Genomic DNA, 17927 nt, shown 5'->3' with positions numbered 1-17927 from the left:
CCATTTTCTGCTTTTGTACTCTGCTGAATTTGTATCTTTTGCAAGTTATTAAAAGATTTTATGGTTTGAAGTGTCTTTGATTATTTCATTGTCCCGTCCATATGAGCTACACATAATGGCTCAAAAAGAAATAGTCAAGGATAAATGGATTTAATTTTAATAATTTTTTTTTTCTGAAGTTGAGTTACTTAGAAAATATGTATGAAATCATTTTTTGCAGAACTTCATCTCCCTTTTTAGGGTGGGTTGGGAATTGTCGGAAATCTCAAACTGTCTGGTGCTAGGGTGTTAACATTACTTGGCTGGAATTTAATATTGGTACAGCTGCCTGGTGTATCTCAATTTGTTCTTCATTATCTCAGTTTTTCTTTGCTTTTTTATCCAGCAAAACTTAAGAATTTATCTTTCACACCTGACCTCAAGAATTTACCATTATTCAGGTGTCCAGTTCAAGAGTAAAAATAACCATGGGCCAGACTTTTTGGTTTTCAAAGATCAACACCTATGTAATCAAGGGAAACTAGGAGCCACCTGGATGCCCAAACAATGATTTAAGAGTTTACCTATTCCCATTCATATGTCACAGTTTTCTGTAATGCTCATCAGTTTTATTGTCCCTGCTATTTTGTCCTCACATTGAAGGTGTCAAGGTTTGAACGAAATGGTCCAAAATGTCCTTCTTGCTCATTTTAGCAAGTAAAATGGCTTTTAATGTGGCCGTGAATGCTGACTTTCATGAAATTGTATTTAAACAATTTAATTCAATTAAATTTATAAAAGGCTGTTTTTGTTTACCTGCGTATAAGTAAATTGGTTTATTTATTTCATTAAAGTAGGTCCTTCATTTCCCTTGTTGGAGTGACAGTCTTTCAATAAAAGTTGTGATTATATTTACACTTTCAGTAATGGCATAGCAAACACTTTAAATTTAGGCTAATTGGACTCCTGGAAGCTTTGACTTTTCTAAACCTAATTTGCATTAGTGCTTAGGTTGTTTTAGTTTTTCTGCAATTTTTCATGAATAAAAGTTTCATTTTTTTTACTTAATAATTTGTGGTTTATCTTTCCCTGATTCTGTTACAGTATCTAAATTTAATAAATAAATAGTAATGATAGGCCTAAATGATATATTTTATATACCAGATATTTATTTCTCATGTTCTTATATTTAAAGAGAGTAAGATAATTTTGAAGTAATTTGATACATTTGTATAAAAAATTGAGAACTGTTTAAATTTTGAAAAACAATATACCGTATATACATTAACAAAGAAATATTAAATTTTCCCACAGATTTTAGGAATCTTATCTGCATGAGGCCTATAGGTGAACAAAAAATTAAAAAATTATCAGTGTGGTATTACCAAACTGTGAAGGTAGATTTCATGCATACTACAAAGTGAAAATAACTAACAAACAAGCAATTAATATTTTACAGTTTGCAGTAGTGTCTGAGTGTGACCACATGCCGCTGTAGTAAAAATTGTGACGGTCATCAGAGGGAGGAATTAAACCATTCATTAGCAGACCCCAACACCAGGGTGCTTTTGATTATAGGCCAGAAGGTGAGGCTTATTGTTTGTAAAGAAGGAAAAAAACCAAGAGAGTAAAATACACATGATTGATAGATTAACCTGTTGATAAGGCAGAGGTTTGATTGGCTAGTTAGCAGAAGTGGGTGGAGCTAAGTTCAATTGATCTTGACTCTAATCTGCTTCATGGTTTGGAAATCCAGGTTTATTATGTTAGTTTTCAAATAATGAGTATAAGTAACAAATGTAGAAAGAGATTTTATTTCTGGTCTTTTTTTTGTGTACTTTTTAGCCAAAATATTTTAGAAATAGGACTAAACAATGATACAGGTAAGATAAAATTTGTTGTCTTTAAAAGAATTACATTCTGTAGGTTAAAGTTAGACTCTTATTTGAGATATTTAAGATTATTTACAATACGTTAAGCAGAAATAATTAGTCCAATTCTATCCTTGTGGCCAGAGCTTTAGGGTCATGTGTAAAGTTATCAGGCACTGTCGTAATTTTCTTGGTCAGAAGTGTTACATTTTCTAGGCTCTGGTCACTTTCTGTATAACATTACATTCACTAGGTGGTCAGTATCTGATACTGTTAGGAAACATTATGTATAAAACCTACAAGGTTTGATTTATCATGTACAAATTAACCCTCTGTCTTATTTCTGTTCACATGAGGAATATAGATTTACAGTTTGTATAAAGGAGAAAAATATCAAGAAAAATTTGCTATCTTGGTATTTCATGCATTGAAAAAAACTTTAAGATACAAAATATAAAAATGTGAAGCAGTACATCAGATACTGAGATGTAATGTTACTTTTTATTAATTTTTTTCAATTTCTCAAAAATCTTAAATTTTATTAATGCTTAGCCTCGGGCAATTTATGGAAAGAAAATTTTACACTTCACGTGGCAAATAAAAAATACACGCTGATTTTAAAAAAAGATTAAAAGTTGTTTTGAAATATTTAGGTTATATCAACTTGATCTTTCTGTTTCAAAAATGAAATGTTGGGAGTAAATTTCATTGCAGGGACCAATGTATTGTCTTGGTGTTTATATAAAATAAGTTTAAGCCAAGGGCTATATAATCAGAATATTTTTCTTGCATTGTGAAGGAAATTTTCCATAACTTATTGGGATGATTATTTCAAAAATACTTTGCAGTCTCTCAATTGGATCTTTTTAATACCCGTGTTTGATTTAAATATTGGAGTTTAATTACTAGAAGTCTTATCAATGTCTCTGTTATCATTGCGGTATTTAATTTCCACAAAGTCTTTTATGATTTAGATATAAATACAAGTGTCAATATTGAACAGATTGTGTTATTTTCTTGCTTCAGGGTGTTGGGACTTGAGTGGATCGTGCTCAACGGAAAGTGGAAAATCTTAAATTTAATGGAGAAAAATCAAGTAGCTGACACATTGTTGCTAGAGGTTGCTTGACAAAACGGAACCACAATGGGCTCAATGCTGAGAAACTTGTGGATTCTGTCGATCCTGGTGAATTGTTGTGGAAGTGTTGATATTGTGTATAATATCACAGAGGAACAGGGGGCTAATGTGACACTGGGTAACATTTTCATCGATGCCAAACTTGGAGAATTTCATAACGATAGTCACACAGATAAGCTGAAGTACTCGTTTCTAAGTCAACCACCTCATTATTTTGCCATAGATCCTCAAACCAGTGATTTTAAAACAGCTATGAATTTAGACAGAGAAAAAATTTGTCCATACAAAGAAGATTGTATAATCCCATTAGAAATAGCAGTTCAGTCTGAAATTGCAGCATTTTTTGAAAAAATCATCATCATGGTGAATCTTCTAGATATTAATGATAAAACACCATCATTTCCAAACCCCTCCACAGATCTCAGAATATCTGAAGGTGCTAAGGTTAATCAGAGTTTTGTCATCGATGGAGCCATTGACCAAGATAGCGAAGAGTACTCTGTCAAAAAATACGAAGTTAGACCTAAAGGAACTCCATTCGATGTCATTTTCTTCAGAAACCTGGATGACAGTCTTTCAGTGAAATTGAACGTCATTCGATCTTTGGACCGAGAAGAGACGAGTCGTTATGATATTCAGATTCTGGCTTATGATGGCGGATCCCCTCCCAAGGTCGGGATGATGAGAGTTAACATTACAATAGGTGATATCAATGACAATAACCCAATGTTCGAGAATTCCATTTATAATGTGACTGTCAAGGAAGAAATTGCTGTAAATACTACCATCCTTCAGTTAAGGGCTACTGACAAAGATATTGGTAAAAATGGGGAAATTTTATATAAAATCAGCACTAACCAACCTGAAGAACTCCAAGGACTATTTTTTGTTAATGAAAATACTGGGGAACTAAAAATTGCTAAACAGTTGATTTATGAACCAAGTGAGAAGTACAGGCTGATAGTTGAGGCATACGACCGAGGGGAACAACCCTACCCGACCCAGGCCATTGTGAATGTGTATGTACAGGACTCCGGTAACAATCCACCAGAAATTAAAATTAACTTGCTGACCAATACAGATCATGCCCAAGTGTCTGAATATGCAAACCGTGGAGCTGTGGTTGCCCATATCCGAGTGATTGATAATGATGCTGGGGCAAATGGAATCGTCAACTGCAGCATCAGCAACAATCAGTTCACACTGCAGAAACTTGATGTTCAGGAGTATAAAGTGACTGTGTATAAACCAATGGATCGGGAGGCTCAAGATGAACATTTTGTGAGCATTACTTGTCAAGATATTGGCTCTCCACCTCTTAGCTGTAATGCAAGTTTTCGAGTGCAAGTCACAGATGAAAATGACCATAATCCCATATTTTCCCAGAATGAATATCTTGCTAAGATTCCTGAGGGTAACAATCCAGGAGATGCCATTATTCAGATTTTAGCTACTGACAATGACCTGGGTGAAAATGCTAGAATTCATTATAAACTTCATGGTGACGCTGGAGCTGATTTCACTGTTGATGGAGACACGGGGACAATCCGTGCTAACAAGGTTTATGACAGAGAGTCAGTGTCACAGTACCGATTCCGTGTGTACGCCGTCGATTCTGGAGATCCACCACTCTCCTCCACTGCTACCATTGTGGTCAATATTGAGGACAAAAATGACAACTTTCCAGAATTTAATCAAAATCAGTTCAAAGCCTCTGTTCAAGAGAATGTGCCTTTTGACACGTTTGTTCTTCAGCTGACAGCTACTGACAAAGATGCTGGAGACAACGGAAAGGTATCTTTCTCCCTTCCAAAGCATTCAGAGGTCCCATTTTTCCTGGCCCCCAATGGCACTATCTTGGTTAATGGGAATCTTAATAGAGAGGAGAGGGATCGGTACATATTTACAGCTATTGCTTCAGATCATGGAAACCCTCCCAATAGAAATAGTGTGGTGATTCAAGTGGACATCACAGATGCTAATGACAATGAACCAATCATAGTGTTCCCTAATGCCTCCAATGACACTGTGAAGGTGTCTGTCAACTCGGGGCTAAATATGATAGTGGCCCAGATTCAAGCTTTTGACATAGATGAGGGAGAAAATAAAACACTTGTGTATTCTATTACCAACAGAAATGATTCAGACATTTTCAATATCAATAGTTTGACTGGGGAAGTTATTGTGGCCAGAACCATGCATCCTGGACACATTGCCAGCTACTTCCTCAGGATAGCTGTATCAGACAAAGGGGTGAAGCCTCTCACTAAGTACGAGAATTTACATCTAGTGGTCATAAGGACTAATGCTACCACATCTGTGATAACGCACACCGCAGGAGACGATGAGCTCAACATGAGAATCGTGGTGGCAGTCGTGGTTGTCACACTTGTTTTATCAGCCTCCATTCTGATTACAATATTTTTTGTGAGACGCAGGGACCTGAAAAGAAAGGAATTAAATGCACAGACTGAGGCTAAAGCAAATACAAACTCAGTTCCCAGAGTTTATGTTGATCCTCTGAAATATGTTGCCCCAGGAGAAAATGTGGGCATGTTTTACAGTGATGAAACAGATGAGGGAGGAAGAAGGAACAACCAGAACATGTACCAGGTAATAAACTCAGAAGCTGTTACACATACTGTCTTTATCACGAATGAAAAAAAATTACTAACATTGCCAAGTGTTGTTCAAACTTTGATCTAAATATTTTGGTTCAGTTTCAAAACTCCACATTCCACAAAAGGTAAATCATCTACAATTTTAACAAATAGAGGTATCGTTTTAACTTTTCAACAGTTGTACCTTTATGCTGAGTTTTTCTAAAGAAATTTGAAGCCAATCAAGAATTTAAGGTCTGAGCATACATGGGGGGTCATCTTTAGATATAAGGCAGGTTATGTACTTTTTAAAGTAACATTTTGTGCTCTTAATTATTTTTCAGACATGTTTGTAAATTATTGGGCAGATCCCAGGTAGTGCTCTATTATTATTATTTATTTCCTTTTCACATGTCAAGAAATCAATTTCTGGACACAGAATGCGATTATTGATTTCACATTGTGAAACGTTTCCCTATCGGGCGATTCGGGCGGTATACTGTTATTACAAGGCAGCACTGTCTACAGTGAAGAATCAGAAAGTCAGTTAGGGGTATGAAATGAAAAATTCAGAAAAGTTACACACATCAACAAGTCTTTGAAAAATTTCTATAGTGCCCTGGCTCTCAAACTGCTGGAATATTGAATTTAACAAAGACTGGTTTCTAAGTGGGATCTGGTCCTTATAAAGAGCAGTCCCCTCCCTCCTAACTGTCGCCAACTATAGTTGTTAGTTTCTGAAAATCACGCCCTATATTAAAAAAAAACAATTTGAGGAGAACACAGAACTCCTTGTGAAACTTAAGGAAGACAATCTGCGTCTTGTGATCAGGGGTAGCCCTATTACAGTGTGCAGGTCTGTTGACACAGTAAAACTGATAAGTCTGATGTAAGATTGATCTTAAGTAAACCAGCTACCCTTAACAAAATGGATAATTGGCAAACAGAATACTTATCTCTAGATTAACTCTGTGATTGGGTAAACATTAAATTTAAAAATTGACAACAACCAGTAACCACAGACAAGCAAGAGTTTTTACTCTCTTTTTTTTTCTTGCTCAAATAATGAAGGGGAAAAAAGTTTTCCTAAATTTTGTGGAAGACTGAATTTTGTCCATAAAAAGCATATGTTTATCCTAAGGTGAAGACTTATTTGTAGATTAGGTGATCTGGTGTAATTCAAAAATACAAGTAACACCCAGACAGCCTTGATAACATTGACATCCCTAATGAACCGCTAGATCCCAAAGGCACAGTCAGGGAAAAAGTGACACTGTTTAACACCCAGAACATGTATTTTATCAGGGAATATTAATTCGGGATTCATCAGTGTATGAAATGGCCACAAAATGCAAATATAGGCAACCAAGTGTTGAATTTCACTTTCTGTATTCTACATAATGTGACACTGTGTCCATAAAAAACATGGAAAAAAGAATTTCAATTTTAATTGTAAAACCAGCCCGAGATAATGAATTTTTAACCTTAAATAGGAGACAGAAAGCAGGTGAATAATTTGCAATATGGATTTTTATCACGGAAAGTCATCAGATGTTTTGAGATAGAGATCAGTTTGGTTTATAATGGCTAGTGGGAAAACTTGTGTAAGAAAATCCACAAAATCTGTTATAGACAGCGAGGGCACATCTCTGATTTGTCTGCTCACCGCATGAATTCATAGATATTTACCTTAAAAAAAATCAAATGAATTTCATTTCATATATTGAATTGTACACTATTAAAATATTTTGTAAATTTTTTGGTCTTTTGCAATTTTTGCGGTACAAGAAGAATACATTTTTTTTTTCAATTTTAAATGATAAGCTGAAATAAATAAATATGGTGTATCACAGTGCGTTATACTTTTCAGATTTTTTTAAATCATGGAAGTTCAGGAACAATTTTAAACTTATAGTTATTGAACTACTCTGTCCTGTTTACTTGCTTCTTAAATATTTGAAAGAGCAAGGTACAGTTTCAATACAAATTAAGCCCTGTATTTTTCTAAAATATGAAAGTCGTATAAGAAATTAAAATTCATTCTTTCTGATTCATTAGAATTCCATGCAGTAAGAATACATACATCGTTTTTCTCATATGACCTCCTAAATGCTTATTGTGACGTCATTAACTTGTGCATTTTCCCGTATTTTCTTAAAAAGTTGCAGAAGACATAAATTTTCAGTGATGTTTTCTCTGCCGCCGTCGCCCACAAAGATTTTGAGATATGTGATTTTTTTTATAGTAGTTTACATAATATATCCAAAAATTGAAGTGGGTGACGGTGGCAGAGACTATTTTCTAAAGGAAAATAAGACAGAAATGGGTCATTCTGAGGCTTTTCTGCATTAAACTTAGAAATGTTCCAAATTAGTGACGTCATATTTCCAGAACAGTCCTTCTTCATGCCATTTTCATTAATGATTTATCATATCCATCTACTCAACTCTTCTTAAAGCCAATTTCATCGCTTTTTAAGAACATTAAATTTTTAGGGCATAATAAAGCCCAAACTGTACCTTCTTCTTTGAAAATTCTAACCCAGTTAAAAAAAATTATTTTTTACTCAGGGATTCTGGAGAAAAGTTGATTATTAAGTATATGTGAATACTTTCTATTTTGGGATGTAGGCCGTCAGTAGTGAATCTATGAGAGAAAGAAAAGTTTGCTCTAATGAATCTGTCTCTTTCTCCCCCTACTACTACTAATTAGAGCACAAACAAATTTAATCCCTTATTTCAAGACTTGAAATGGTTCAGATTGATAATTTGAAAAAAGAATAATAACATTGTATGTTATCCCTCTGTTTGTTGAATAATCTGCTTAAAGTGGAGACCATTAAAAAGAGCTTCATATTCAAAGTACATTTAAAGGAGGGCTTATAAGAGGGGGATATAATCTATGTTCACAGTAGGATCTCATTCTACTATGTAAGAATATGTAACCTGCCTATATCCAGAAGTGACATCTATATAGATCTGTTATTTTTTACCTCTTCAATATGCCTAATTATTTGGAAAGGTTTGCAAATCAAGAGTACTTGAGCTCTTTTCTGAAAATCTCCAATGTCAGTCACCTCCAGATTAAGACACCTCCAGGGTGTACGGGAACACTGGACATGGGTTTAAATGGGGTTCCCAGATTAACATGTAAAGTTCATTGGAGTCTTTAAAAGTTTCTAATGGAAAAAATCAAAACATAAATATTGACAAATTAAATTTTTTCAGTACATTGTTTTTATTAACACATATGTTTAGCTTTGGGGTGTAAATGTAATTTAAAATATTTATATACAAAAATTCATCTTTGTATTACTATTATTTATTTAATTATCCCAGAGGATATTTTGACTGTAATTTTTGACATTTCTTTCCAGAAGAACTTGTCAAGGATAAATCAGCAATCTTTAACAGTTCAGTATTGACCAAAGTATCAATTTTAAATAAATATATTGTATTTTGTAGTTGTCCGACCCTTCAGTCAGTATGGACAAACACACCAGAAGTGAATCGCCGAATGACGAGGCCCGACAGTGCGAGTTAAACAGAATGGCATCCATAAGACTTCATCAGAAACTGGTCCAGACCCACGACAAGCAGTGGCCAGGACACAGCTCAGAGGTAAATGACAGACAGACACATGCACATACAAAATAACAGACAGACATATACAAAATACAGACACATGCACAAAGTGATGACAGAGTCAGAAGTAAAGCTCAGGAAAAAATAAGTAGATTTTAGTATAATTCAAAATAAAACCAAGAAAATGTGGCATTTTGGCACTGAGGCATACCATAAGAAATTTTAATCATCTCCATTGTACACCAGTTGGGCATATTATGTAGAAAAGAAAAATATTATGAGGATAGAGAATTATTTTGGTAATTACCAGTATGTACTTTACATTTGTGATTCAGGAAAAAAGATAATAGAATCAGCTAGGATCAAGGGGGTACAATATTTAGGAGAAAGTTAAAGTTCATCAGTATTAATTTTCATGACCTGAACTGCTTACTCGTTCAATCAGTGCCCAGATCTTTCCACTACTATACATTATAACAAGACTGGAAATCATTATCAGGAAAAAATAATTCAGTAGTCACTCTTTCTTTCCCTCCACATACAGCTCTCTACAATACATCTTTTGCAAGAATCTAGATAACGGTCCTATGAGACTAATGCTTTGTGTTTTTGGAGTGACAATACAACTTTTTGGGTGGTTTGTTGGGGGTTTACTTGTTTAGAGTGGTTCAATTGATTTATATCTCTAGAAAAGGTAAACAGTAAAATTTGACACCTGTTTGAAAGGTTCTGTTTTCTTTTGACAAACAGAAGGGTTTTTTTGTTGGAGACTGTCCCCATTTTTTTTTCTGTGATTGAGTGTCAAAAAAAGCTCAAGGAAATCTGAACTTGTCTTAATGTGGTTACATTGTTTCTGTCTTGAAACAAAGGCCCCAGTTACAATGAGTGATTAACTGGGGAGGAGATTCAGAGCTGATAGGTATAAACAGTCTTTTATTATCTTCTTTATTTGCCTCCTGATCAATCGTAAACATTAAGCAGATAATGAGAAAAAGAACAATTGTTTGGACCTGCACGGTTACACAGCTTTTTCACAAGATTTCAGGTTGAATTTATCTGCCGTGATCTGGAAAATGACTTCCCATTTAGTTTTTTCAGTGCATCTGAAATTCATGTGGATGCAATTACGACACAAAGTCTTGCGCTTTATCACAAAATCAGAGTTTGATTCCTCTTTAGGAGCAGAATTTTCCAGGCCATTAGTTTACGGTGTCAAGTTCTATTCCAAATACAGCCAACAGAGGTACCGGAAGAGTCGCATAGTACATTGTTAGACACCCAATATTGTATCAAAGTCTTGAATGTCTAACAGTTTATTGCGATTGTTGATTACCAATATAAATGGCTGCTTAGGAATATTTTATAAATGCATGTATCTGTATTTGTTTCTTAAAAGATACTTTTATAAGTTTGACATTGAAAATATATTCTTGATTCTTTCATTTTTTAGAAAGTACTTATGATTCTGTGTTTTTCAGTATAACAAGGAGAGACCTGACAATCACAGTGACACATCAGGGGAGACCATTCAGTCAGACAGTGGTGTAGGGATCAGTGAAGGGGAGACAAGAAGCACCATGTCTCACTCTCATCATACTGGTAGGGGGCGCTTTATTGATTTACAAAGGCACTGATGCAAATAGTGCATGCTGTATTGATGCTATTCTTCAATCGGAGACAATATTGCTCATACACTGGCTCTTTGGTCATAAAACCTAGTCAGCTTGTATTTTATAGCTAAACCTCACCTTTATATTAGGAATTTACTTTGAAAAAAAGTGAGGTTGAGAACAAAAGTAAGCTCATCTAAGTTCTCTGGCTCTTGTAGAGCCTGATATTTTGATAATTTTGTAATTATTTTTACAATTTTTCTTAATACATGAGGAAATTTTATCTAAAATATTAAGTTGGATTAACTTTCTAAATATTGAACTTGGGGAATTTGAATATTCCTTGTCATGAGAAAAATTGGTATAAATCAACAAAATAAGAGTAGAATTAATTTGCAATTGAAAATATTGAAGTTTGACAACCATATTGATATAATTTGAATTGTAGATTTTTACGTGAAAAGAAAAGCTTAATTAATGTGCGAATGAATAAATATTGATTGAATTTAAATCCATAATTTACTCAACTTTAAAAAATATAAATTTTGTGTTTATTTTGATGAATTGAAGAATAATTGATTTTGAATTCTGTCTTTCAGATGATCTCCGTAATAAGTTTGGCCCCTCCCAGAACGGAAGGAGAGGAACACCCCCACATCTGAGTAACACCCCTCGCTATCAAAGTCCTCCATACTCCCAGTCACCCCCTCTGTATGAAAATGTGATGGAATTACAGCAGTACTCCAAAATGATAGGGGACACCTCCCATCACCTTCCTGTCCATGTACGGACATTTTATCAGCCCAAGTCTTCTGTAAGTCCCACATCTTCCATTCCATCTTATGGACATTTTACTAGTGGATTATACTCGGCGCGGAGTGTGGACGAGACTATAGATAGTGTAGCTACAGGTTATAACGATGATGACACGACTACGTCGGGAAGCTACACCATCGACGAGGATGAGGAAGACCCTGTAGAAGTCCGTCTTCACAAGGTGCCGGATGTATTTGTATGATTTCCTGGGGAAAGTGACCTCATCATGTCTCATGTGTTCCTTGAATTCTAGTCAGGATGTCATTCCTCAGAACTCTGTATTACAGTGCTACACAAAACACAAGACTTGGTTAATATCAAGATTTATTTTTGTTATGCAATATTTTACTTGAATATGTTATCAATGTGCATAATGTCTGTGTTATTTCATATCACACATGATTTGTTCAAAATGCATTTATGGTCTCAAAAAATATCATTGTGGGTGCAACCATTACATTATTTACTGTTTTGTGCACAATATTTTATACAAAATGATCTCTGTGAAATATTAAGTTCCTTTTCTTCAAATTACGTGTATAAATGGAAGTAAGAAAAGATTCTGTATTAATCAACTCATGAAATGAAAAACTACTTAATCTTTGTTCACTTAAGAATATCTTCAAATCATATCAAAGTGTATATCCAGTGAGAAATAGGGCACAGTATCATTACATTACATTTGGAAATGTAAAAAATATTCCTTGTGACATTGTCTCTGCAACTAACTGCTGGCAGCATTTGTTGTTGGTCCAGATTATTGGACTGTAATGCATTTAACTGTTTTTTCCTTGTATATTGTTATTATTTTGCTATAAGCAGCAATATATTTTTATACAAAAATGATTATAATTAATAAAAATTATGAAAAGAATCCTGATTTTTTTTTTTCTCAATAATTTCAATATATTACATAAATAAACTGACATTTATGAATACCGGTATACAAAGATTTGGAAAGAGATGGTGTGCTTTGCAATTGATTTGCTAGTCTTATATATACATGTACTAAATTCATCAGTAAAATATTTAGAAAGATTGTCTTGCTATCTAAATATGATGGGTTTCTAAGTGTCTCCACTGTTTTATATGAGTGATTAGGGAAAGGTTTAGTTTCCTTGTTTGTATATTGAGTAATACACAGTAATTACTAGCTATAATACACAGCAGGCTTGGAAAGTGTTCAATTTAATTCAAAATCTTCTTAACGATACAAGGCCCTACTAAAGAACTGAATTGGAAAAAAATCTTAAAGGTCTTAAGTTATCAAGTACTGCAAGCGTTTCCTTTTATAAGTCAGTCTTATTCCACCTATCATCCTAACCCGGCCTTTGTCTGGAGTATTTCAAGTAGCGAGCCGCTCAGATTGACCAACTCTAAGCCCGCTCTGTTTATTATTTGCAGAATTTTAAATCGGAAATCCTGATTATCCAAACTTTGTTTTTATGAATGTTATTCCAAGTGTGAAAATCGTCAAGTTCTTATTCAATACTTGTTTACAAATGGGTCAGAAATTTCCTCCATTTCTAACACGGAGAGTGATTGATGTCCAATGTTACGTGGGGTTGGTATTGTGGTAAGGACGGCAGGCGGAGGGATTAAATGAAATGTCCCTTTCTCTCCGTCCACTGTCCACTTACCCGGCTTGATAGGGTTATGTGGACGTATTGTACGAGTGACACACCCTCCATCATATATAACAATCCCCCCAACATCTGAAGTGCTGTGATCCTAATGTTCCTCCCCGAACAAACCGCGGGAAATTGAGAGTCTTGTCACAGTAGTTCTGTATGACGAATAAGTTTTGAATTAAACGTTAAATTTAGCTTTTCAGTGTAACGATTACATTGAAAAGCGCAAGTATAAGTGACACGGTCAGACTTTTCATGAAAGAAATGGTAGGTGTTCGAAAATCACAGGAACATGTATATTTTGGGTCACTATGCATAGCAAACTTATCTGTTAGGAATACTGTATTACCCTCTAAAAATTTAATTTAGATTTTTTGTGTGTGTGTGTGTGTGTGTTTGGCATGTACAAAATTAAGTTAATTTTTTTTTTTGTACAAACTTCTTTTAAGTCGCAAGTCATTTTAAATAACTTGCAATTTTACAGAAATATTTTTATTTTCCAAAATTAAACAAATCGGCCTAATATGGATTTTTGCCTACATCTCAGCTAAGCTAGTTAGAGTTATCCCCCTTTCCCCATTAGTTAAAATACTCGATCTGTGAACTGTCGATAATTGGAGAATAAAAATGATAACAAAATCCATAACTTCTGGTCATATGGATCAGCAAAGCGATATGGCGATAAAATTTACGAATTTACTATTTATCTATCGAAATCTAGCCCATTCTAAAAAGGTCATATTCCGGTTTATAAGTCGTAAAATGGCCATGGGCTTTCGTCCTCTCAGATTTCTGAAGAATTCATGAATATATTTCGGAATATTGTTAATCAGAACTTGACACTATCAAACATTTATTCAAACTTTCATTTTTTCTAACACCTTAAGCTCAAGTTACAAATTCTATATACAAAGCCTGCAGAAATCCTCGATTTAATGATGCATTAAACTGTGTTTTTCCCTTGGACTCTTATAATCTATGCATAAGCCTACAAAATTTTACTGGAAAAAATGAATATAAAAAAATAATAACGATGCTAATCAGAATGTGCACTTTGTACTTTTTTTCTAGATAGCTATACATTATACTTTTTTAAATTCAAAATGACAGATGGAGACAATTTTGCATTAATTTTCAATGGCTTTTCTCTAATCTAGTGTCTTGTTCATGATGTCCGGCCGTGGGTGAAAAGATGAGCCCGCGAACAAAGCTTTTATAAGATTACTGTCACTCTGATGTGTCTGAGAATAAGATTGATTTAAAATTAAACGTACAGAGGAAGCCTGAGAGAGAGAGAGAGAGAGAGAGAGAGAGAGAATATTAAATATCCAATATACTTTTATCAATTAGATGACGAAAAAAATGCATTTTCAATTTTTCTTCAAATTTTTCTTTCGCGTGCCTATACTTGAAATAAATAAACAAACCTGTGACCACAATTTAGATCAAATTTGTAAAATTGAATTTAAATACAGCTATAAAATTAAAAATCACATGCTTTATCGAACTCTGTGAAAAAAGGATGAAAGGGAAGGATAGACGTCTCTCTTTTTTCTTTGAGTATAAGAACCACAATTGGGATACCGTATACAATCGAAAAAAGTACGACACCTGTAATTAAGATACAGAATATACAATAAATCCAAAAGACACTGCTTCTGCTACCAATATTTAGCGACTTGATACTGTGCAATTGCCGTATCTTTCGATCTAATGACCCATCTTTGGCATGGAATGACCGCAACCCTAGATGAAATTGTCCGAAAATTGCCGTTTGTGATTGCCATCTTGGCGTTAATTTGCAGGTAGGAAAACATGTTTTAATGCCCCCATGCTGTGTGGTGAGTTATCGAAAGTGACAAACTGTGTACTGTAACAGATGTTCGAGAACTGATTCTCTCTCTCTCTCTCTCTCTCTCTCTCTCTCTCTCTCAACTTTAGATGACAAACGGAAATTTTACTTTTTACTTCTGTTCATGATGTCATTTCCCCTTTCTGCAGCTATCGCTTCACTTGTAATTCACGGAGAACAAATAAATGTCAAAAAGTTCCAAATAATGTCTAATCCTTCTGTATCTGACGCCGTACACATTGTTTTTTCATCACCGAGTCTTGGTGGGTCGGCGGATGTTTATTTTGTTTCATTCTGGGATGAGTTGTTAAATATTTATCCTCATGTGCAAGGTATTTTTCTTTGGTGTTTCCCTTGTTGGGTCACGGCTAATTAATTTCGTTTTCGCTATACAACGGTTTAGATGAACACATTCGTTAGACTTTTGTGAATGGTACGTTTAAGATATTTAAAATATTCTTATTTAAAAAAAAAACAAAATATTATACTTTTCAATTACGCATACAAAAATTTATTGCTTCTAAAATCTCATTTTATTTTCGAGATATATTAATTTTTCTGCAAAGTTTTAGTTTAAGTTGTTTAAACACTTTGTAAATTGTTACATGAAAAGAATTATTTAAATAGTCTAAAAAAAAAGGAATATTCCTTATATAAGAATAAAATTAAATTTACAAAAAGAATATTCCTTTTATAAGAATAAAATCAAATTACAAAATATTATCTCTAATAAACTGAGGTTATCAATTTCAGTGCTAAGGAATGTTTTTATTTACGCTGTTTAAACACGGTGAGAAAAGATTACATTAAATTCTATTCCCGCGTTAAAGGAAACTCCTTTGTGTAAATTCCTTGCTACGGTTGACAGACGATAAGGGTTTCAAGTGGAAAATTTAGTTAAGTATTTAAAACCACTTAATCTACTGTCGGCACTTCCAACGCCCGCGTGGCCCAATGGATAAGGCACCGGCCTCCTAAGCCGGGGATTGCGGGTTCGAGTCCCGTCGCGGGTAATATTTTTTCTTCCTCCAATTTTTGTACTGGTTTTCCTATAAATCATACAGCTGTACATATTAAGCAGATAACTTTTCACCCAAGTAGGTGTATCAGAATATTCAGAGTTACACAACTTTTAATTAAAGAGCATCCCTACGAACTGAAAATGATTCAAATAAAATCCTAGTTACAAAACTTTCATTCATATGGAAAGACCCTTTCTTGGTGTAGATTTTTAATAAAACATTTATTTTCATCATATACAGGGTGTTTCAGAAAAGATTCAACCATTTTGATTGATCAAATTTTACTGGTGTTTCAAGCAATGCTATGAACAAACATATCAGATTAAAAGTCATAATTTCAAGATTTATTCTTATGAAAGTAAAGTTAATCTGCCAAATAGATAATGACTTAAAGAAGAAAAAAGAAACTTGTAAAAGTTAACTTAGTTACAAAATATGTTCAAAATGGCGTCATTTGTGCTGAATGTATAAATTTATCCCATGCAAGAAAGTTCTCATTTCTAGTGCAAAGAATCTCCTGGTATTTTTCAAACCACATTGAGTTTGATATTAAACTTTCATATATTTTTGATTGTATATTAATAAAGTGAGGTAAGTAAATGGTTGCATGTTTTCTGAAACACCCTGTGCATGTTTGTGAAGTTTTGTGAGCGTTTTCTTGGAATCTTTTGTTTAAGATTTCGCTGAATATTTTATAAGCGGGATTTTATAACATTCATTAAAATAAATTATTGATATATTTTTGTTTTTTTTATTAGAAAGTTAAAGAAGTAAATCAAAGAACAGTCTTATTGGAAAATGATATACCTCTAATTGTCGTTGTCTTTTAGCATTATAAAAAGAGCCAAATGAGGTGTTCCAATGTTGAGTAGGGAAAAATATATTGTCAAATCCTCTAAAGTACCCAGTACAATGCTTTTAATTAAAATGCGCTGTTATCCTAAAAGGAGAAACTTTATAGGGTTTCGAGGTCATTTAGAAGGATTACAAAGAGTTAGATCTTGACATCTTAGGATGACCATTTCCCACTTCCCTCGTTTACGGATATTCTAAAGTAGTCCGTCGTTTTGATGGTTATTAAATACGAGCAGGATTCCGTTTTTGTCTTTTCTTCTGGGACCCCATTATCTGATTATAAATAATAGAATATACGATCTACATTTTCAAATCTCTGGTCACTGTTAACGCAGTCCATGTATTCTCATTCGAGGAATATCAACCTTCAATTTAATCCACATGCACTTGTTTTTGTGATAAATATTTGATCCATAGTATACTATGGGCCAAAAATTCATTTCAGAAACAAGTGCCTGTGATGTAATCATTATATTCATTTTTTTTTTAATTATTAAAGAATTTACCTATAATTTTTCAAAACTGGATAAAATGGCTTTTTTTTAAACCTGAAATCGGGGTTACTTAAAACTACACCTTCAGAACTTTTTTCAGTTTTACAATGGTAATTCGTTTTGTGGAGTTGTTTTACCATTTCCATGTTAAGTGACACCCCTACCTCTTTTTTTATTGACAGAAGAGTTAACTGCCACAGGAGACAGGGCAATTTCAAAGAATCAGTCTCTATACCTAAATAAGAGGTCCATGGATCACATCGCTCACCTGAGCACTGTCGCTAGGAAAAAAAATTCAGTTCAGTATTGAAAAGTTTAAATCCATAAGTGGTCCAAACTTAATTTGAATAATTTTGAATCAACACTAACAAAGGATTCTTGCATATTTTCCCTAACTGTGACTTTTTTACTCTTCAAGTTTGAACTTGCATTGTGGTCCCACCCTAACCCCCCTTCCTAGTCATGATTTGAACAA

General features: G+C 33.9%; 1 protein-coding gene and 1 non-coding gene across 3 annotated transcripts; both read left to right on the top strand.

The window, feature by feature from the left end:
• Positions 1–1289: 1289 nt before the first annotated feature.
• LOC134242512 (putative protocadherin beta-18) lies at positions 1290–12472 on the top strand. Of its 2 annotated transcripts, none has more exons than XM_062724606.1 (5): positions 1290–1565; positions 2877–5601; positions 9053–9208; positions 10651–10771; positions 11382–12472. In XM_062724606.1, the coding sequence occupies exons 2-5, from the start codon at positions 2995–2997 to the stop codon at positions 11798–11800; spliced, it is 3303 nt and encodes a 1100-aa protein (XP_062580590.1). In that variant the 5' UTR covers positions 1290–1565; positions 2877–2994; the 3' UTR covers positions 11801–12472. The 2 variants fall into 2 exon arrangements, with proteins under 2 accessions (XP_062580590.1, XP_062580591.1); XM_062724607.1 differs by lacking the exon at positions 1290–1565 and adding an exon at positions 1725–1862.
• Positions 12473–16021: 3549 nt separating this feature from the next.
• On the top strand, positions 16022–16094 carry Trnar-ccu (transfer RNA arginine (anticodon CCU)). The gene has a single exon. It is a non-coding gene; the product is annotated as a tRNA-Arg (tRNA).
• The last annotated feature ends 1833 nt before the right edge of the window (positions 16095–17927 follow it).

This window comes from Saccostrea cucullata, unplaced genomic scaffold, assembly GCF_032062105.1.
Source record: "Saccostrea cucullata isolate Sc308-1 unplaced genomic scaffold, CSIRO_AGI_Scuc_v1 ctg266, whole genome shotgun sequence".
Lineage (NCBI taxonomy): Eukaryota > Metazoa > Mollusca > Bivalvia > Ostreida > Ostreidae > Saccostrea > Saccostrea cuccullata.
The sequence above is the reverse complement of the archived record's forward strand: the minus strand, read 5'-3'. Positions and strand labels throughout refer to the sequence as shown.

Excerpts from the sequence above, each read along its gene's own strand:
- LOC134242512 (XM_062724606.1), top strand. The coding sequence starts at position 2,995 with ATGGGCTCAATGCTGAGAAACTTGTGGATTCTGTCGATCCTGGTGAAT. Across the intron at positions 5,602-9,052 it reads ACAACCAGAACATGTACCAG|TTGTCCGACCCTTCAGTCAG; the intron begins GTAATAAACTCA and ends TGTATTTTGTAG. Across the intron at positions 9,209-10,650 it reads GGCCAGGACACAGCTCAGAG|TATAACAAGGAGAGACCTGA; the intron begins GTAAATGACAGA and ends TGTGTTTTTCAG.